The sequence below is a fragment of the Limanda limanda genome, chromosome 4, assembly GCF_963576545.1.
Source record: "Limanda limanda chromosome 4, fLimLim1.1, whole genome shotgun sequence".
In the NCBI taxonomy this organism is placed as follows: domain Eukaryota; kingdom Metazoa; phylum Chordata; class Actinopteri; order Pleuronectiformes; family Pleuronectidae; genus Limanda; species Limanda limanda.
This window is the reverse complement of record NC_083639.1, coordinates 23050611-23073262: the sequence shown is the minus strand read 5'-3', so window position 1 is coordinate 23073262 and position 22652 is coordinate 23050611. Positions and strand designations below refer to the sequence as shown.

The window sequence follows — 22652 nt, the reverse complement described above, 5'->3', positions numbered from 1 at the left end:
CTGCCAAAAGCATGTATACAAAGCACTGAATCAAAGGCTTTACCTTTTGTAAGTACGATTTAGTTTTAAGATTCACAGCCACGTTAATAACACAATAAGGTGTGGAAAAACTCATAGGTGTGTGTGCGTGTTAGTGTGTATCACATGCTCTCCACGAAACTTCCTGTCTACTGCCCTACCCTCAGGAGCACGGCCTTTAATATCCTCCTCCGGCTTTAACAGCTCTCTCTTCCCAGAAGAAAGACCTGTGTTATAACGAAAAGAGGATTATGTTACTGGTTACAGAGAGAGGGAGAACGGTGTAGTGTGTGTGGGTGCTGAGAGGTGAGCAGTATGTCAGTCAGGATTGAACAGTGGTTGGAGGCAAATTTTGTACTGGGTTCTTTCTTTTTCCAGAACCTGAACATGTCCACTTCAATCTCTTCTCACCATATATGAACAAAAAAGGTCATGTCAGTGCAAAATCTAATTCCTAACAATTGTATATATAGGGGACATCTTATGCTCATTTCCAGTTGCATATTCAAATGTCTGCAGTCTACTGGAAAATTGTTAAATGCTTTAAAGATTCAGTGTGTAGAATTTAGTGACATCTAGTGGTGGAGTTTCAAGTTGCAGCTGAATCCAACTCACCTCACCCTCTTCTAAACTTGAAAGAGAACCTGTGGTAACCTTCAGTTGCCATAAAAACTCAAAAGGTTTTTAGGTTGTCCAGTTTGGGCTTCTGTAAAAAACATGGCGGCCTCCACAGAGAGGACCCGCTCCTGATGTAAATTTAAAGAAGTTCAAAATAAATGCCCATTCTAGGGTAAATAAAATAACAATTCATACAATTTAGATGAAACACACTAGTGAAAATATCACTAGGATTAGTTTTTATTTAACTTCTGCCAATAGATCCATTTCAACTTAATATTACACTCTAGAACTTTAATGTTCATACAACACATTACTTTTACCCCAGTGTGCTCTGATTAGTCGGCCTGAGCAGTAACCACCAGGAAAACACTGTAGCTGAGTTTAGCATCAATTCTACTGTGAACTTCACCATAATAAGTACTTCAAAACAAAAATATAGACATCTGCAGATGTTCAAGCAGCAGTGTGATGTGAAATTGGGAAGAACCCAAGGGGAAGCAACCAAGATTATAGGTTTCTCTGATGATTTCCTCAGTACATAATATTAAGTTCGAAATTCACACATACATTCTCAGATCCATGAACATAAACAGCCCAATGTTTGACTTTATGGGAGCCAATAAAATAGGAAATCAGTGGAAAATGGCAAGAAAATAAGATATGCAAAATTAGGAGTCAGGAAAAATCGATAGGGGAAAGAATTCAAAGTAACAATACAGTTTTCTAGTGTAGCCACTGTCCCGAATAAACATGTTAGTTGCATCAGACCATTTACTGTCATTACGCCTTAACTTCCACGGTACAAAATGTTGTGCTGAACCATATCAACCAACTATTTTCGACCAGAATTCAGACCCTGAAATGAGGCGCTAATCAAGTCACCCTGTTAATCAATCTTCCTCAAAACTGTGTATATTACATGAAGCTTCACCACCCACATTGCTACAGTGCTGAGTGGAAGTTTAAAGAGATTAATAACAGTGACAACTTTTCTCATGATTGTGTATTTGTCTTCATGTGTGCGATTTTGGTTGGTTCCTCCAAAATCTCTTTGTGCAGCTCATTAGTTTTCCCTCTTCCCTGATGGTGCCAGAGTTCAACCTCTCAACTTCTATCTCTGAAAAACCTCTATCTGCCTGGCTGCTGTCCCTCTCTCACTACTAATTCTAATAATAGCTTGTTTTTGTACAGTGCCAGTCATGACGTTTCTCCTCCAGCAGAGTCCAAATATTGGTCTTTCTTCCTATTGCCCCCCCTCCATCAGCCCAAACATCTGTTCACTTCTTTCTGTATCTCTGTAGCCATCAGTACATCCTCTGCCTCTACCCCATTTATTTCTGTTTTTTAAAGCTCCTTCCCTCACTCAGTAAAACCTTTCATAAAGGCATCCTTCTCTGCACATGTCGAATAACAGTTGTAACTCGTTAAAATCCCTGTTGTGACCCTTCAGTCAAAATAAATAAATATGCGTGAGTTAAGATAAAGCCAACAAATCAGCAAAGTGCCCCCACTCAAAAACAAGATATTTGGTTTGTGCGACTATTGTCAATAGTCATTATTTATTGTGGAATTTGGCTCTGAATAGTCTTCCTGATTAATCCCTATTTGAAAAGAAAAAGTTGCATGTGTGTTCCCAGCAGCTACATTTTGATGGATCTGGGTTTTTTATTAAATTGCATTTGGGCTAATGCTGTGTCATAAAATGTCAGACACAGTGGGACAAGTTCCTATCGCATATTACCAGAGAAATGTCCTTAAACTGCTTTTCTTTTGGTTAAATAACTATTCAGCTTCCAATGACATGAACCAGTTGCTCAAATCAACCACTCCAGGGATGGATTATTATTCTGTTAACAGCCATGACCCGATGAGATTTGATGTATTCTGCCTGAAACAGGAAAATAAACATACTTAATGAGCAAATGAAAAACTGAGTGCAGTCACAAAAATTCATCCAATTTTTAGTAGCAGACTGGATAATCCCAGATAATTGTCCATCTGAAACCTCCTATTTGCAAAGCAGCATCAGACAATGACCATTATAATTAAACCACAGAAGAATGTAGAAATATAGACCATGCCGAAATAGTGCGGACTGAAAAACCTATAATCCCTGACACACATAATTTTCTCAGCATGTCTTTTACCTCACTTTCTTGCATATTTATCAGTCAACAATGCGTTGCCTGCATTTGTGTAGTCAAGTCTGTTGTTTTTGTCTAGTTCCTTGGTAGAATATTCCAGAACATTTTAAAGGTTGACAAGCAAAATTGTCATCTACCAAAATGATGAGGGAACACACTCAGCCCATAATCGTAATCCAGGTAAAAGTTTGAAATAATCGTGATATTTATTTGAAGTCCTATCGCTCAGCCCTACCACAAAGGATCCCCAAAGTCCATTGAGGGTACAAACCGTACATATACAGAGGAACAGTTCAAAACTGATATCGCTGACATACAAAATGACTTTAAATAACCCTGACATTTTTCACTACAGATCACTACATAAATAGAATAGAACATTCATTAAGGTGATTTGTATCACATGTGTTTACCTTCTATATCCTGCCAAAATGGCTGCTGTGAAAAATCTCTTATGTCCACCTCTGGCAAACTGAATTGATTGGATATAGTTTAGAAAGACACACAAACCCAGAACACTGTGTTACCATGAACACAGTGGGCTCCAACTGGGAAAGGGAACCAGGACCCTTCCTAGAGATCACCCTTCAGGCAAAACTGAGTAATAGGGCAAAGAGAGCCTGGGTCAGGGAGGTGAGCAAGAACCCAATGGTCACTCTGACAGCTTCAGAGGTCCTCTGCTGAGATGGAAGAATCGACTGCAGGGTCGGCCATCTCAAGACCACTCCATCAATCCGACCTTCACTGTTCCGGGTCTAGATGGCAGCCTTTAAAAAAAAGGCATATGAGAGCCTTCCAAACCAAATTTAAAGGGTTTAAATCATGAGGAAAAAGATGATCTGGTCTGATTAAGGATAAATATTGGACCCTTTGGGCAGAACTCCTGGGAGATGCATGTTTATATCTTTGTAAACAATGTCCATTCACTTCAATTCATCACAGATTAACTCAGAATCAGAATGGGCTTTATTGGCCATGTATGTGTACACATAAAAGGACTTTGACTCCGGTTTTACCGTTGCTCTCTACGTACATACACAGAATAGACAAATAAACAAAGCAAGGACAACAAAGCAGAACAGTTTAAGCTAAACATTTAACTACTATATACATTTAAAATCTGATGTTTAAAAGTTCCTCCCTGCTTAATGTGATCAGAGAGGACAGCTGGAAACAAATATTCTAAAAACATATTTTCACTTTCGTTTCCATTCTGTTTTATAGAGTTCAGACCGAATCACAAAATCTGACCAAATTGTGAATTCGTCAGCAGTCTGCTTTTCAGCCTGTTCATGTTTGTTGCCTGAAGGCCACAGCGTGCCAAGCACAGAGCTTGTCAAATCGGTGTTAGTCTTCATTTAACAATCTCTGTCATTTTGTTGTATGACATGATGAATGGCTTAGAGGGTGTCAGAAAACATGAAGTGTTATTTAGTTCTACACTTCCTTGTAACGCAGCCACTACAGCACATAAAACATCTCATGGAGGCAGTGAGGTGGAGCCAGGATCCTATGACAGCTGACTTTCTGCCTTTGAGTGTGACAATTTGGAACAGATAAAAACACTTTGTCTTGGATAACATCAGTAACATTACTGAGACCTTAATAGACGGTTGTAAAGCTGCCAATGTTGTTGCATTTCGGTCCTCCTCATTTAAAATTGTAAATTGGTGGTTTTATTTGTGGGTATTAGAAACACAGTGCAAGTGAATATAAATAGAAAAATACATCAGCGACTTGATGAATAATTAGCCAGATATCGTTGTGCTCATACTTCACTTTTCATCCATTAAGCATTTTCATCCATTAAGCATCACAACTATAGACTGTATATAAAGACGGACAGCTCCCCAAAAGTGAAGCCATGTCTCAATTGCCCCCTGATGGCTAGCTGCAGTATAGGACATGTCAAATGGAATTTTCACAAAGTTTTTATGTCATGCGTGTCACACTGATGTTTGTCCAAGTGACACATTTTTAAACTCTGATTTAATTTGATGTTATAAAAACAGGGTGAAACTTCACGTATGTCAACTAATATGTCAAACCTCACACCGGCGGCTCCATCCCCTGATCACAACCCTGCTGACCACAGTTTCATCCATGTGTTCTCTGCAGTACACTGAGACAACTATAGCTCTGTTTTCCAGCAGCCTGTCTGCCCATTACTGCTGTTTATCGAGCTGCTGAGATTGACACGACAGAAAAAAAGTAGTTCTTCTCGTTCCTACTTTTCCTCTCTGTCAGAGAAGTTTCTGCATTCTTTCAGTGAATGTGTGCATACTTCTCTCCACCATAATCAGCATGTGAAAACATAAGGTATAATTTGCCTGAACGCATTGTCCACACGAAAGCTCGCGTCAGAGTAATACAAAATCAAAATGATCATTTGCTTTAACTGTAACAAAGTGTTTGCCCACTGGCCTCTTTTCTGATTCAAGTGTTATCACCTGCTCAAGTAGGAGTGTTGTAGTGATTTTTACATGTTGCCAGAGATAATGTTCAGTAATTCACATTATGTGAGGCTCAGTTTTGTAGATGTTTACAGTTTCTCATGACTAAAGGGAAAAATTTACAAAGTTGCTCCTCTTGGTGTTGAAGCAGCTTTAAAAAGGAATTGGGAAACAAGATAAGAACTGCAGAGCAGCGTATCAGCCAAGCAGCACTCGATGTCTACTCTAAACACACAGCCCGTGTGTGCAAGATGGCCGATAGTGTGGAAACTCACCCAAACAATGCCTGCAGTCACACGCTCGTGTCCATAACTGTCCCAGGATCTGCTGCGGGTAGGGCCAGAGCTGCTAGGACAGAGCAGACCAGTGTCGAAGGTTGTGTTTGGGTAATTTGCCTCAGAATAACGGCAGCCTTGGCTGGAACAGCAGAACTATTCACTGCAGTTACTTCACTAAATCTTCACTCTGAGCCAGAGTGCTGTTGGCGTCAGGTGGTAACGTGTTCAGTGCCTCCTGCTGGAGGTGAATTAATGGTTTCATTTAGATGGTTGAACTATAACGTCAAAGCCAAATTTCTCTCGTCTAATGATTCTCAGGCCTGGTCAAGTGTCTCTTCCTGCTGTCTGCTGCTGAAATCTTTGAACTCTCAGACCTGTTGAAGCTCTTAGAAGCTTAAGTTAAATGCAGTGTTCAAGAGCGTGTCTCAGTTTTCTAAGTTGGTAATGATGGTGTGTGTTTGTGTGGATCTCTGTGTGTCTCCACCCTTCTATTCTGTGTCAGTGTGAACATCCCATAGGACAGCTTTCACACAAAGTGACTTCCCTAAACAATGGAATTATACACTAGGAGACAGAAAACACACTCAAACTATCCAATTTACTTTGCTCAAACCACTGTGGTGTGGAGACCATACTACTCTCTGCACCTGCAAATATAACTACAACATCAACACATTGTGCACACATGATGCTTGCCTTTTACTAGACAAAACAATCAACTTATTACAACCAATTAACACATTTTTTGTATGGCCTGAGATTCTACCATTTGCTTTATTTAAAGCAAAGTTCATGTGAACTGGTTGCAGTTGTGGCAATGACAAATCAGTATATGCTTTCGTGATAAATACTGAGAAAAGAAATCAGACAAACATGTTTTCGAGCTGCACATCTAACTAAAAAGGGGTTTTTATAATCTTTTTTACTTTCATCTGATTTTTAGATTGGTTTAAATAGCGAGGCATTTTTTCTGAATTTGTTTGTATGTTTCCTAAAGCGGGGAAACACTCAGTGTGTCCTTTACAAGAAATGGTGACTTGGTTTCTGCTCAAGTACGCATGCTCCACTATAGTTTACCATTGCTTCGCTGTGCTCTGTAGTGCGTTTTGACTCAATTTAGCTCTTTTCTCTTTGTTTCACGGCTCAACTGTAATATCAATGAAGCCACCAACAATAGTTGTCTCAACGCCAAATAATATCCATGTGTGAGATATGGCTCTACCTAAAGCAATATTGTGTATCTGCTTGAGTGCATTCAGAAGTTATTGCTTTTGCCACTGACTTGTGTGGTGCCAGCCGCACCTGTCTCCATCCGAGTTACGGCCTTGATAAACTGTACAGACCTTTATAGTTTAAATTGTCAACTTTTAACCGTTTTAGTTTTCATTGTGTTTTACCTGACCCTACCTGGTAGAAATATTGTTTTATTTGTGTTTTATGTTTGTGTTGTTCCTGAGCAGGAGTATGTCACGCTAATACTCAGCAGCCTTGCAAAATGCAGTTGTTGCCTTACATTTACTGACTCAGTTAGAGGTCTGTGGTGACATTCTCTGCTGTTTTCAATGAAACTCTGTCAGAGTAGGATGTTAGTCATAATTGAGATAGAAGTCTCTTTCATTAAGTCAAAATACAAAAAAAAAAAAACTGTCACAGTTGACATGAAAAGCGTAAAATGCAAATAGGGGCTTAACACCATGCATTCATTGTCCTGTGGCTGACATCATATTTGACCTGAGCAACGCTGGTGTATGAAGAAGAAAAAGGAAACGCTTGCACACGTTTGGTCAAAGCCATTGAGACTTAGATATCCATCCTCCCTTGTATCCAGGCCTCTGTCCCCCTAGGGTGATTTTTTTTGTGGGGCCATAAAGTTTAACAACCATGAGAACTTCCTTTATCCACCCAGCTCCTGCAGCAACAAGTGGCTCTTCCCTGACCACTGAAACATGTCCAGAAAAGCCCTCTGTCATGTCATATTGAGCAACTTCATCCCTTAAAAGGGCCTGATTGTGAAAACCAGGGAACTTTCATGTCTCATTTTCTGGAAGAGAGCGCAGGGCGATGATTCCCCTCCTCCTCACCCCCTGTCTCTCTGTAAAGTTCATCAGCCGTGGAGGAATGTGTTCTTTTAGATGGACAGCAATTGTTGGGGGTTTCTTTGTAAATAACATTTTGGGAGCAAGCCCAGCTCGGGTGCCAATGGGTAGACTATTGAGGCTAAGTTTTGTTTTGAAACATTACAGTAAAGTAATGATAGACATCTGAAGGGATCAGAAAGATGAAGTAAAGTTCAGGTGCTTTTGTGTCAGAAGTCTGGTTTTGTTTCATTTTGTCATACAGAAATGGCATTCTCACACTTTATATTTGATAGCTGTGCAGGTACAGGGTGCAGCTACAACATCTTCATCAGCAATTTTTCAAGATACCACACGCTAAGTTAAATGGGCCTGTTTCAGTCATAATATGACTCATGAATCTCCTAATAGTCACTTAAGAGCTTAAAGCAGAGTGGGAGAAACTGTAGCAGTTAACAGTACAGTCACACTACTGCTGCATTGTTTTGATAAAGGAAGTTAATTCCTTTAAGTTATACTAATCACAAGAAAACAACACTGAGTCTATTTTAAAATAAATCCAGAGTGGGAAAACTGTTTACGTCAGCTTAGCATCGTTGAGGTTATGGAATATCTGACAATCTTTAAATTAGCAAATTTATTATTAACTGTATGGTTGATTGAGCGGATTAATAATGACTGTGCTCATCTTGTTTCAGTTGTTAATGATAATAATTTCATTTACCTGTATTGTTAATTATATAATAAAAAACAATTTTAACATGTCACAGCTTCTGTAAGAATTGTGAACACCAATAGTGCTTTTTATAAAAATTTCTATTTTATTGTATTATTGTTATATAGTAGGATCACAGGATTAGCAAACTGCATGAATGCTTCCAAGATTAATAACAGAAGGTTCATCCAGTTCTGCTGATATGGCCTAAATGCAGCATAAGGATTCTGCTTTGTATGAACCTGATCAAATGACTTAAATTGGTTCATTTGTAGATTCATGGTCGTTTTGAATGAATTTGAAAAATGTATTGTTCCTTCATAGATTACAACAGTTTGAGATAAAACCCTGCAGAAAGTCGTACATACAGCCGGTTCTCTTCAGAACAGGTCTAGGCAGTTGTAGTGTAGATTTGTTCTGTCTCTGAGTATCCAGAGGAGAACTAGTGAACAAGTGACCTCATTTGTTCACATTTTTGTTTTGTCTACTTGTGCATGTTTGATTGTTTATTCTCACAATCCTGTTACTAATTAGAAACTAGCTTTGTTTCCTCTCCCAGTCTATCTCAAAATGACTGCCTGTTGAATAGAGTAATATGGGTAGGCACCGTAATTAATTGCCGCCTCATCCTCCTCTTCCCTCTCTCTGGTTCTCTCTCTCTCCCTGGCTTATCATCATTAGTCACATTCCATCAGTTCTCAGTGAGCACTGAGGCTTGCAAGTACTTGTTTGCGGCAAACTCACCCCGTCTTCCCCTCTCACTATTGTCTTCCTGTAACCCGGTTTCTGTCCGCTTATGTCCCAGTTATGGTCTGTCCCCCCTCTCTGCTCTGCTGTGGTCCCTTCTGGTCTCTTCCAGAATGTAGGATAGCTGAATTGAAAATGAATGAAAGGCTGGACTCAATGTAGCGTATGATGGCTCAATTGAATGTGCCTCTCAGGAATGCTCCAATGTGTTGTGTAGTCTTTTGGCTGCAGCATCAGTCCACTCCTTTTTATAGTGGACTGAGGATGGTAGGTTTTGGTTTGCCTATACTTCTACCCCTGTCCATCTGCTACAGGCCCCAAAATTACCTGTCATCTCATCAAGTATTGGAACAACTCAGGAATGTATGTTCTCTGAACCACCATCGACAACACGCAGTTGTTCTAGTATTCTCACAACAGTTAAAGTTGTACTTTTACACAGATTGGCTGCTTAATTCAAAGTTAATCCTGTTCCAGTTTCAAAGCTTTGTGGAAACCTTCCTCCCATGATCTTTAATTTTGAATGGCTTCTTCAGTGTTACAAAATAGCTTTTCAGTTCATTAGCAATGGAACATCAAATAAATGGCAAAGTGAATCGAGTGGTTCTGGAAAATATACACCTTCAATGGCATAGATGATTCAGTATTTCTAGGCAACACTTATCACCACCTTCAAAAAGCAATACCCTTATAGCCAGAAAATGCATTTTTAAGGCCTAAAGTGATATTAAATTTGGAGAATATGGAAAAATGCTGAAATGCATTAAGGCATTAAGTAGGTTTTATGTGGAATGATGCTTATAGAGCCGCTATGAAAAATTAAATACTATCAAGGAAGGCCACTTTTTCAGATGCTAAAACACTGCACAACAGTTTATATAATATTAAGCAATGCTATTACAAGTTGTCAATTTGGTACTCAGTAATTAGGAAATAAAGATTGGAAGGACTCACTGTTTTGGCAATACTACCCCTGAAACTCTTCACTATGCCAACAACATTTTTATTGTATTCTTTCCTGTTTCTTTAGTTTGTTGGAATATCTGCTGCATATTCCATTAAATGAATCAAGTTACTGTTTCTGTAAACTAAGCAGTAACAAAGTGGATTCCATTACCTAAAAGTAAAGGAACATTTAGATAAAGCAATTATAGGCACATATTTCCTCATCTCACCTCACATCACACTGATACCTTTGGCTGAAATCACCGATAGAAAAACTTCCACTTGGACACAAAATGGGATTTATTTATTTCAACGTGAAATAATTAAATCAGGAGTCCATTTTCTTGTTCTCATGTTACTCAAACTCTGAATGAAGTTGAACCTAATTCAATAATTCAGTGCAGGAAGAGGGACACCTGGAGTGATGGCATGGATTATTTATTTTTTGTCCATATTTCACCAAATTTAGAATTTCGAAAGATGAGGACCTGACTGCTCTGTTATTCTCAGATAAGTAGAGTGACAGCCTGCAAACTGTGAGCGTTATCGGAAAAGGCAACCCTGTGCTCAAATTGGACAATGTTACCCACAATGCATGCTTATATGTCTAGCTGGCAGAGACCGTAGGCTGGTGGGTAAAGTGGGGAAACACTGTGTTGCTTGAAGTATTTTTCTAAAGTAAATTCCTGGACATTCTGAACAGTCATTTGTGTCTCTGCCTCTTCAGGGTCTGAGCTGGTTTCTCAGGATTATATGCACCAAGCTGTAAAGCTCTTTCCACCAGAGAATTGTGACATGCTCACTACAGAGTTCACGCTTTGCAGCAGCAGAGCTTTTAACCAAGTTATAGAAACTTACTCGTCTCACCTCCAAAGGAGAAGTGTGAGTTTTAGTTTAAGCAGGATTTGTACTATGTCTGAACTGCATGCCATCTAAACTTGGGAGGGGAGGGGGGATGACTGTGTCGACCATTTTCTGCAACTAGAGATTTTACTCAACTGAAATGTTTTAACTAACATTTTTTTCCCTTCTTAACATGCACTTTTGCTTGGCTATGTCCGTACGACTGGTTTTGTTTAAAAATGGCATTTTCAAACTAAAATTATCTCCGTACGCATGCATTAAGTATCATTGTTTATGCCTGTTCAGAATAGCACACGTGAAGAGGCACACTGGACATGCGTGTGCCAGTGTGCACAGGAATTGCTTGAATAATAGTTTGTCTCTTCCTAAACAGTTGAATAATTTTAATATGCAGAATTTCACTTCATAACAGCTGTTAGGAAATGCAACAGGTTCAGCCGTACCTGTATTTGATTACCCATGTTGTGTTCTACACTGGTAACCAAGGCTTATGTTTGTAATTTTCTCCAGAAGGGGGTCATGTTATAGGAGCCTGACAAGTCAGCAAAGGCTACTATATGACCCGAAAGACCCAATCAGCAAGTTGTTTAGTGTCTACATCATGGTTTCCGTACATATTCTCTTGTGCCCGTCCACACTACAACACAGCCTGCCAGTTTTCAAACTAAAATGGGGCCGGCAGCATTTCTAAACTCATTTTTGGCCTCCCACCAGGTCTTTACCCTCATTCTCACAAAGAGGAGATTTCCACCAACAAAGTAAGCTTTCTAATGCTCTTAGTGTGGCAGGAAAGTGGTGCGTGTGTGAGTGCATGCACGCTCACTGGGTGAGATTTGGTCTGGGAGTGAATAGTGTCTTTTTCAGTCTGTCTTTTTCCCAACCTCCCCTTTGAATAAGCTCACTGGAGATCTGCCTGAACTCGAAAGAACTAATCCTGCTTCTGTGTCAGTGATGGGAGACTAGTAGGAGGAGAGGTGGATAGGAGAGCGAAATAGTAAGCAGAAAGAAGAGGGATATGCTCTATATGGTGTGAAAAACTGAAGTGAGTGTTATTTAGCAGTTATAATTAGAGGAAACATCACAGTATTCCACCAGCTAAGAAAAAAACGAAGAGTTGGTAGCAAAAACAAAGGAGCTCTACAGCTCTCAAGGTTCTTTTAAAACACAGCAACTTGTTTTTCTGGCAGGGACTCTGAAACCAAAGGTTTTTGTACCTTTTATCCTGGCAATGAAGGCGGGTTGTATACTGGGACAGTATGTGGGGCACTGAAAGCCTTGTTGGGCTACTCAACTTTCAACAGGGTTTTCCTGAAGATTTTTTCACTGACAGGAATTACAATGGGAATGAGCTTCCCATGACTTTTAGTGAACTGCAGTGATGCCAACAAATACAAGGAGTTTGAATGTCTGTGTTTGCAGTAAACACACATGCATGTGATTGGCCCACAATAATGTCTTTCAGGACAAGGTTTGCCATCTTTGCATTTACTGGGTGTCTAACTCGTGTGTCTTCTCTCTCCCTTGTGTTACAGGTTGTGTCCAGAGGGATGTGTTTTTAAACCCATGCTGCTGGGAGGTCAAGAGGTGACATGCCTCTATAAAACACCACTGGAAACAAATGGTGAGGCATTGATGTCTCAGATTTATTATGTTGAAGGAGCCTCCTTAGACTGTTTAAATGAATGAATGCCACTTGATATGTTGCAGATTTTAAAAGTGAAACGCATAAATATTTTCTTTTTTAACGATTGTTTTATTTACGTTGTTTATTATTAAGATGGTTTATCTGCAGAAGAAAACTAATCAAATCATGAAGGAGATGAATAAAGTACTCTATCTATTCAATTTTGAACCCATTTGTGGAACTATTTGAGCTGAGATTACACCACATGACTTGTTGTCTATGGATAGGGAGTCTTTCATTCATTTCAGCACACTTCATGTACCTTCAATACCTCACTCCATCTTTCACTCAGATTGGCTAAAGTTCTCGCTGACACCAACAAGATTTCCAGTAAGTTTGAAATCAGATGTCTTCGCTGCGTATTCGCCGTGTTTTCGCCGCGTCCGTGAGCCTCTCTAATCTTGGAAGTCTTTGAAGAATTCACACAGAGTGATAACAGACTGCTGATCTAGTGCTGATCAGGAAAACTCGTCTGCGACAGAGAAATTGGGCTGAAAACTGTGTACTATGAATTAGGCTTTAGTGCAACAGTTAGATGTGAGATCACTTTGCTTGGCCTATGTATTGTTTAGTGGAATATAGGAACTGTACAGTATGTTCCCTGAGCACTTCATTGGGACCATCTGGACACCTGTTTATCCAATCAGTCAGTCATGCAAATTTGAAATGCATAAAATCCTGCACATACAGGTCAGCAGTTAATGTAAACATCGAACATTAGAATGAAATAAAAAATCGGGATTTCAGTGACTGAAATTGGGCAGCTGCTGATTTCCTGGAATTCTCATGTGCAATAGCCTCTAGAATGTCGTCAGAGACGTGCAAAGCAAACCAAAACATCCAATGTGTAGCATTATTCCAAAGAAGGTTACATGCAGTGAGTGAACAGAAAGGCTATGATAGCTGTTGGAAAGGGGCTGAAGATATTGATTTTTGCTGAGGCTAAATTTAAGTAATAAAATTCAAAGACAAACTGTATCCATACGCGTGTCTGCAATAATGTGTGATCTTAAGAGGATACATGTAGTAGAGTGTTTATATGGAGGATTGTAACATGGTAACACCTATAATGAATGGAGACATTGTTTGTAACAACTTTTCTTGTCGTCTTTCCCTCAGCTCTGCTGCCATGCCTCCGGGGACGGTACGTGGTCTTTCAGTGTTAGCAGTTCGGGCACTGCTGTCTCTCCTGCTGCCAGCAATTGGCTGGCCCTTGATCTCATTACCCAGTGGAGTTGTCCAAGGGGCAGACTCCTCCCACTCAAGTCCTTATCCCACCTTTGTCCGGAATAACACTGTGTTTGAGCACTTGGCCCTGCATCCTGACCCCACCGTGGGTCTGGTCTATATTGGGGCCCGAGATCACCTGTTCCAGTTGAATCGATACCTCCAACATGAACGCCAGGATGACACTGGACCTGTCACGGACAGTCGGGATTGCTTACCTCCTGTTACTAAGAGTAACTGCCCTCAGGCTAGGACCACCAATAATCACAACAAGCTCCTGTTGGTTGATCCTTACTCCATGGAACTGATCACCTGTGGAAGTGTCAACCAGGGAATATGTCAGAAACGTAACTTGGAATATGTGGATGAAATACGATTCTCCACCACAAGGCCAGTGGATACCCAATATGTAGCAGCTAACCACCCCAACGTCAGTACTGTTGGGCTTGTTGTTCGGCCAAATCCTGCCAGACAGCCAGTTCTGTTTGTGGGCAGAGGTTACACCAGCAGCCATCCACCTATTTCCACAAGAAACCTCCGCCAGGAACCCATCTTTTCTTATGAGGAGACTGCTAAATTGGCTGTGGCTGGCCGTCTCTCCGAATATGACCATCATTTTGTGGCCTCGTTTGCCCACCGTCAGCATGTATACTTCCTCTTCTACAGACGGGACCTCAAGTCACAATCACGTGAATACCGCACATATGTCTCTCGAGTATGTTTGGACGACCAGTCCTATTACTCATATGTAGAAGTACCTTTAACGTGCCGTTCCAGGCCAGGAAAAGTTTATAACTTGCTCCAAGCTGTTCAGCTCGGGCTCTCCAAGGATGATGCTGCTAATCAAGACTCTGACATTCTTCTTGGTGTCTTCTCCACTCATTTGGCTTCATCAACTCGGCTCAGTGAGGACTCTGCCCTCTGCATGTTTAATCTAGAAGATGTTGACCGCAGGATCAACTCCACCAGAGACCTGTGCTACACACAGATGGGTAAAGATGCAGGAGTGGAGGCAGCCTATATTGAGTATGAAGTCAAATCCAACTGTGCCAACCTGCCAGAGGTGAGTTCATAAGGTTTCATTTGCTTGTTTCTGTTGTAACTCGTTATTTGGGATGTCACGTTTCATAAAACTCAACCGCAATGAATTAGCATTAGTAATTGGTTTTAATGAATTTTAGTACAAACCTTTTTTCCTAATCCAACTTTGTTGTAGACTTGACATTGAAGGCAGCAATCATTTAACATCTATTTTTTTCCCATCTCATGATAAATGTATTTGATGATGGTCTGAGCAAACATAGCCTCACTATGAATATATGGCAGTTGTGTAAAATCACAGTTCTGCTCTAATGAGGTTAAGACTTTATTTCATACAGCTCTAAAAAAGTTTAATAATGTTAGTGGAGGTGGTCTTTCTCTTCAGGCTGGGACACCCACCTCCACTGCTAAAACAAATTAAATAACTATAGAAAACCCTGGATTACCCATTCAGGATTATCCGTCCAGCACAATCTGAGAGTTTGCAGGGCAGTGTCCTTAATATTGATGATTCGAATCTTCAGTCAAGGAGACCCTGAGTCAGATCTCATTTTGTTATTGGAGTATCACACCGTTTATTTGTAGCTGTGTCATTGTACACAGACGTAGGCAGCAGATAGTAGCATGACAGGCTATACACTTTTATCAGACTGAAATGAGAGGTTATGAACTTTTAGTCTAGTCTCAAAATGACCCGACTATCAAAGTAATTGAAATGGAAATGGAGTGATGGAAGTGCGACTTTCAAAGTACAACATAAAAAACTCCTCTCCTGTCGTCCACTATGATTAACTCCCTTGACTCTGTGTTGTGCTAATATCTTTGAACAGCCGCAAGACCTGGACAGACAGTTTTTATTTCTTTGACTATGGGGAAATCTGATGTTATCGCAGACAATAAATTGAGGGTATATTTAGACTTGATATGCAAGCTGCTTAAGTTTATTGCCCTGCCTTGAATCAGTTCACGAGTTGGTTAACTTAAAATGTTTTCTGCTTGGTTTGACTTCTTTTCACACAGCGAATAATCAAGGTGAACCAAATGCGCTATTGAGCAAAGTTACAAGCCCTGTGAAAATGTTTTGCTTTTTAGTCAGATATGTCAGGGCTGGGAGCAAGAAAGTAAGGACAGGAAGATGCTATTTGGACCTTGAATAGAGCATTTATAGATATAGCATATGTTGCTCTACAATTTATCCTGGAGCAACAGCAACTGTTGCCACAGTTTGCCTGATCTGCCGCATCCCAGAATGCAAAGAACACCTGGCTACCGAAGCAGTTTAGGTCAACTTTTCTCAGTACATCGCATCAAGGCTAGATCACATTTTCACCACCAGAGAGTTTATTTAGTATAACCCTTTTTCTGTGTTTGTACCTGACGAAACAAATTGAACCAGATTTAACTGGACTAAAAGGTGAAGGTGAGAAAACACCCTAAAGCCATTACAGACATGACCTGCGGATTAAGTCTGGAGAATTGGGACGGACTTTACCCGCAGTTTGCTTTTCACACATGCACAACCTAGCGGGAGGTTCTCTGAACAGACATTTTCACAACAGCGCAATTTTCAGGCGAGGTGGTGCAGACACCAGTGTCAGCTCTTATCACCACAAACTCTTGACACCTTTGTATCTGTCTTCTATGTGTATGACTGCGCTTTTTTACTGTGAGATATTTCTTTTCTTTCTGTTTGTTTTTACTTTTTTGCATCTAGAAGCATCATAGCTCGTTGTGAATCCAGCGGGCGATCACCTGCTGTGCGCTAAAATCGACTTCTGCAGACTTTCTGCTGACTATTACACTGCTCCAAAACAATTAATCGTCTCAGTAGAGTCAGTTAATCTTCAGGGATATGAATGTGTCCATTTAAGAAGCACAAGTGATAATGAATCCGTTTCACCTGCTTTGATGTAAATTAAATTGGTGCAACAGGTGCAATGGAGAGGCTAAACCGGGGAAAAAAAACAGAAGAGAATGGTTCTACATGTGGTGGCCACAGACAATGGCTCTCTCCTAATGCTTCCTGATGGATTCTTATCTAGTTTGAGAGCTGGACAGAGCAGTAGAAGGGCATCAACCCAGCAGCAGGACTGGTATCTGTTCCTTTGCGTATAGAGGAACAGGAGGAGCACTTCCAGGGCCCTTCAAAATGACCTCCAGCAGTCTACAGATGTGCATGTTTCTGATCAAATTGTCAGAAACAGACTCCATGCTTGTGGCATATGGCCCTGACGTCCTCTAGTGGGACCTGTGCTCCCAGCCCAGCATCGTGCAGCTCTATTGCCATTCTCCAGAGAACACCAGAATTGGCAGGTCCGCCACCGGCGCCCCGTTCTCTTCACAAATGAGAGCAGGTTCTCACTGAGCACATGTGACATGTGTGAAAGACTCTGCAGACAATGTGGTGAACGTTATGCTGCCTGTAACATCATCCAGCATGACCGGTTTGGCGCAGGGTCTGTGATGGTCTGGGGAAGCATATCCTAGGAGGGTCACAGAACTCCATGAAATAGCAAATGGTTCCCTGTCTGCTGTTAGGTATGGGGACTAAATCCTCAGAGCGACTGTGAGACCTAACGCTCATGCAGTGGGCCCTTGGCTACTCCTGGTGCAGCAAAATGACTGGCCTCATGTGGCCAGAGCTGCTCCGCGGTTTCTGGATGACAAAGGCATTGATGCAAATGACTGCCCCCCAAGACCTAAATCCATCCACTTGAGCACCAATGGGATGTTAGGTTTTGGGGTATCCAACGCTGCCAAGTGCAGTCAGAGACTGTTCAGGAGCTCACTGATTCAGGTCTGGGAAGAGATTCTCTAGGACACCATCCGCCATCGACTCGGGAGCATGCACAGAAGTTGTTGGTATGCATACAGTGTGGATTTGAATCCAGCCCTTAATGGGTTGATGATTTTGGTTTCCTATCACTTGGACATTTGCGTTCACACATGGACCTCCCCTGGACAAAATGCAGAGAATCGCTGGAGTTCAGTACATGTCTGAAAGCAGCCTAAGACAACAACAACTGTCTAGTTTTGAAAAAATCTTTTTCCTATGCTTAAATTTGAGTTCAAATGTTTCATAAAAACTGACAATCATAGCTGTAGTCATTGTAGAGTATTAGAGATCATTCATATTATAAAAAATTAACTGAACAAATCCTCATTACTATTACATCTCAATAACTAACACTAACAGAGACTCAAGATGTTCAGAACTCTCATGAGTCACAAGTCCTTTTTAGAAGGATGTAAAATCGTTTGCTTAAGTGTCATTCTAAATTTAAACTAGTGCTAACTTTGGTTGTGCTGCACAGTAATTAACCTGAGTCTTTCAAAGTGCAGTAATCAAACACAGTTTTAATAAGAATTAACATTTGAAACCAGTGTACCGACTTTCAAAGAAGAATTGTGAACATTATGAGCTAGACATAGACAGCAGTTACACTGCTCCACCCCCATTTGTCGGTGTGTGTAATTGGATGTTTATGCCACAGGGTTTTATTGAAAAGCCAAGAACATCTCACAGAAGTGACATCTGTGACCTCATATTTCATATTTTCTGTCTCTGAATGATAACCTTCACAGAGTGATGGCAGGGCAACTCTTTACAGAAGGACACACAGTCCAAGTCTTTTTCTTTTTTAAATTAGTCTTTTTTTTTTGTAAAGACTGTGCTGAATACAAGGTTTCATCTGAAGAGCAGTTTCTGTACTTTGGAAGCTGTCTATGTCTGTCCCCTTCCAGCAAAGTGACCTCTGGATCAGAGAGGATGAAATTTAATTTTACGTTTACGTAACAGACAAATGTAATTCTGTGGAGGAGGGATTGAATTAGATATTAGATTGGCCCTCTCTCAAGACCAACGCTAGTGATCCATATTTTATGTGGTGTGTTCATGTTTCTTGGTGTCTATGACACGCAAGAATTGCATTTGCATTAGTGGGCTAGTTTGACATCCTTTATTATCACTTCCTCCTGAGACGAGGACATAAGGCAGCGCTGACCCCTCAACCTGTGCAGCCATGTACAGCAGATTGGCTCAAAGGGAGAAGGTAGTGCGGGCGGTGTAATTTAATAGGATTTCTGGTCAGGGAGCGATCGATCAGCTGCATTAGCCGCACTTAGTGAGGTGGGGCTGAGGGTAATGTTTAACAAGGCCTGACAGGGATGGATTAAGACACACCAGGCAGAGACAAGGCTCTGAAGTAGAAAGGAAGAAGAGATTAAGGGATACAGATGCACAGTGGAGCAGAAAACGTGGGGTGGGAAAAAGAAGGAACAGACCAATATGTGTCTCAAAGTAAAGGTTAAGAGCTAAGTGCGTTGTTTTAACATATGTTAAACAACCTTTTAATCACAAATCATCATGCATCATAATGAGTTTGAAAAGGGAGAATTATTAGAGCAGCCTCTGACGGCTAGTCAACTCAGTGGACGTTCTGCAGTTCGATGCCAGTCTCCCACATTCTGTGTGTTGAAATATCTGAATATACTAAATCCCAAATTGCCCCTGAAGGCTGTGCCAACAGTCAGTGTATGGGTGATGTATAATAAACAAAGTGCTGCACATAGATGTAATGTAGTAATGTGTGTGAATGGTTGAAAGATTAAACTGTACTGTGTAGAGCTTGAGTGGTCACCAAGACTAGAAAAGTGATATAGAGTGTAAATACAGACCATTATAACTTTTACCATCTTATGCCTTAAACACCCAGTGAACAGCAGCAGAGGTCAAAGGAGAGAGCAGAGTGGTGACGCCTGGATTTGAACTTTGAACTGTCACGTGTTAGAAGTCTCATCAACACATGCACCTCCTCTTGAGAAAATACTAAGGATCTGCAGAGTTCAGAGCATGTCTGAAAGTATCTTAAGTTAAACCATCTTGTGGCATTAGAGGCCACATTCATTTCAAAAGAACATATGCAGTCTATCAGATAATCCTTTTTTTTTTTAAGTTTAACCCTAATTTATGTGCAATGAGCCAAGCTATACCAAATCAATACAATATAATTTCATAAGGATGTTTATTAGTGTTTATTATTATTATGTTTAATTATTTTGTGTAAATTTTGTGGCTTGGTCCTAACTTCTCATGTATTAAATCTGATTTGAAACCTGTTAAATCTTTGAAAGGATTTGGACAAAGTTCAAAACAGGGGTATAGTAGATCTCTTTGCTGGAAAGATACAAAATCATCACAGGGAAAAATAAAAATGTACTTATTTTTAATTTAATTTCCCAGCTCTCTACCAAAAACCAAATTGTCTGTTGTTATTATAGCGCCACCATTAGGTCAGCTGCACTGCATTATTTGCCTGCGTGTTTTGATCTAATAATAGGAACTAATCATGATAATGTAATCCTCACAATTCCAAGAGGATTCCAGCACCTGCAGTGATTGTACTCTGAAAAAGGGAAATCATAGTGAACCATATGGCGCAGAGCAAAACAATGATGAGACATCTGGAGCTGAAAAGAGATTTACAGTCTGATTAAGATGTCAAATCTCAATTGGATCCCTGTACACAAACAAATCAGCCTCCCTCCCTATTCATTCTTTGCTAGGACAATCCATCTGCACCAGGGATGGACTCTCACGCGAGGTCTAATCCATGGTTAGTGACCAGGATTCAGGATTCCGGATTCCTACCAAACAACAGTGTCCGAAATGCAACTTTAGCTATCTTTGCTGGTTATTTTACTGGTTATTACTGCCTTGGGTATTTATGGACAAAAATGCACATGATTGCAGTCTACAGTAATCACAGACTCCCATCAGCCGGTCCAGTCAGTCTTTGAGCGTCCGAACCATGTTCCTACACTGGACGTCTTGACTTCATTGCTATTTTAGTGTGCATACTGTATTTGAGGCTATTCTTAGCATGCAGTCATCCCTGCTCGTTTTCCTCTAATGGTTAGGTTCTCGTGATGTGGACAAAACAGGCTGTCTAAACTCTCTGTCGCTCCACAAAGCTTAATCAATGCTGACTATATATAGCTGTTAGGACACTGTTTAACTATGTTATTACAGGCAAGTTAGTTTAGAGCTGTGGTGAGATCAGAAAAAAGTATTTGGTCTCTTATCCAGTTATATTGTATGTGCCTCAGCACTTTCTATTAAAGGTTCTCGTGATCCGACCTGTCAACTGTTTAAACACACATGGTACATACACAGTCACTCATATCAAATTGGTTAATGCCCCCATGCCCTCTGTTATGGTGGTTGAGGGATGTTCTTAGAGAAGTATCTGAACTCTCACAGCACCTGAGCTCCTGTAGCTTTCAGTGAGTTTTCTCTGTGACAATGTGCTAGTGGTTATCAAAATAAGAACAAGCAATGCCACTAAGGACGTATTCAACATCGCTATTTTTGTCTGTGTGTGGTGTATTTGTATGTTCTAGCTAGTTAACTTTGGGTAGAGACAGTTATGTATGTGGAGTTAAAATGGTCAAAGGTGGTGTCATAGACTATCACAATAAAATAAATCCTTGCAGGTGAATCTGCAGTATTTATTGTCATTTCAGATTTCTCCAGGAAAAAACACATTAGTTTTCACATGCTGCCTGTCCATATTTATTTCATTTACCCATGCCTGTACCATGAATTTATATAAATATAAGTTCTCCGTTTCTCAACTTTTTGGGGGTTACCTGTCGGGGACCTGACCCGATGCAGGACTCTGCTACCGGTGATGGTAACACAAGAAATGCTGCAATGCACTAATAAAGGCAGGAAGAAAACCACATGCTAGATAAAAACAAAGGGTTCAAAATCAGCTTTATAAATGTTTTAATAGGAAGGAAATGATCCCGCAAGTTCATTGACTCTACTTCCTATTGTTAAGATAACGAATGATGAAGTAATGACCCTGATATCAAACCTCTTTGTGGAAAAAATAATATGCCTCAAAGAAAAAACCAAAAGCCCTCCCCTTTGCAAAACCGTGGAAACAAAAACAAAATGTCTATAAGCTTTAAAGCACAGAGCGTAGAAGTTTGTTCCCAACCCCCAGCCCCTCCACAATAAATCCTGCTGGGATTACACAATCTGCTGTTATTTAAGTAACTTGACTTGTTCAGTAACTAATGACTAATCACTTGAAACCCATGTTACAGTCACTGATTTTTTTTCCTCATGTGCCCCAACCATTAGAACACGCTGGATGCCTACCCCTGCGGATCTGACCACACCCCTAGCCCAATGGCCAGTCGAATCCCTGTGGAGGCCGAAACCATATTGGACAGTCCGTCTGCCCGTCTCACTGCTGTGTCAGTCAGCGTGAGGGCGGGACATACCATCGCCTTCTTGGGAGACTCCAAAGGGAACCTACACAAGGTAACACAGTGTCAGAGATTTAAATGCTTGCAAAGACGAAGAGGAATTGTCATTAACGCTTGATTTATGTAACATATAGTATATTGAGTATTTTTCATACTTTGCAGTACACCTTGCTTCACATGCATGGCAGTTGATCCTGCAGACATCCAGTTCAGTTGCTTTTTCTGTTAACTGCCAGATGCCGGGCTCCATACATTCTCTTGCCAAAAGTTTAAAATAGTCTCGCTGCTTAGAGGCAGATATAATTCAGTTCTACAGCAATAATCTCTTAGCTCGGAGCCGAGTCCTGCTGCTTGTTGAGTTTTTATGTTATTGTTAAAAGGATGCAAGATTTTGTGCAGACTTTGTACTAATTTAATCAGGTTAGGGTTAATCCAGTAAATTATGCAAAGATGAATTGTCAAAAACATCAGTGTGTAACTTGTACTGTCTGAGTAGAACTTTTATAAGTAAATGCATTAACAATTGTACCTCCAGAGCGACTCCAAGACAGCGCTGGAA

At 40.5% G+C, this 22652-nt stretch overlaps 1 protein-coding gene across 1 annotated transcript in view; it reads left to right on the top strand.

Moving 5' to 3' along the window:
- plxnb1b (plexin b1b) overlaps window positions 1–22652 on the top strand; it is a 95039-nt gene that overhangs the window by 40675 nt on the left and 31712 nt on the right. The window contains exons 3-5 of the mRNA XM_061069460.1: window positions 12393–12481; window positions 13664–14834; window positions 21966–22148. Coding sequence (XP_060925443.1) covers window positions 13674–14834; window positions 21966–22148 — 1344 coding nt within the window. The 5' untranslated portion in view covers window positions 12393–12481; window positions 13664–13673. The remainder of the gene's footprint in view (window positions 1–12392; window positions 12482–13663; window positions 14835–21965; window positions 22149–22652) is intronic.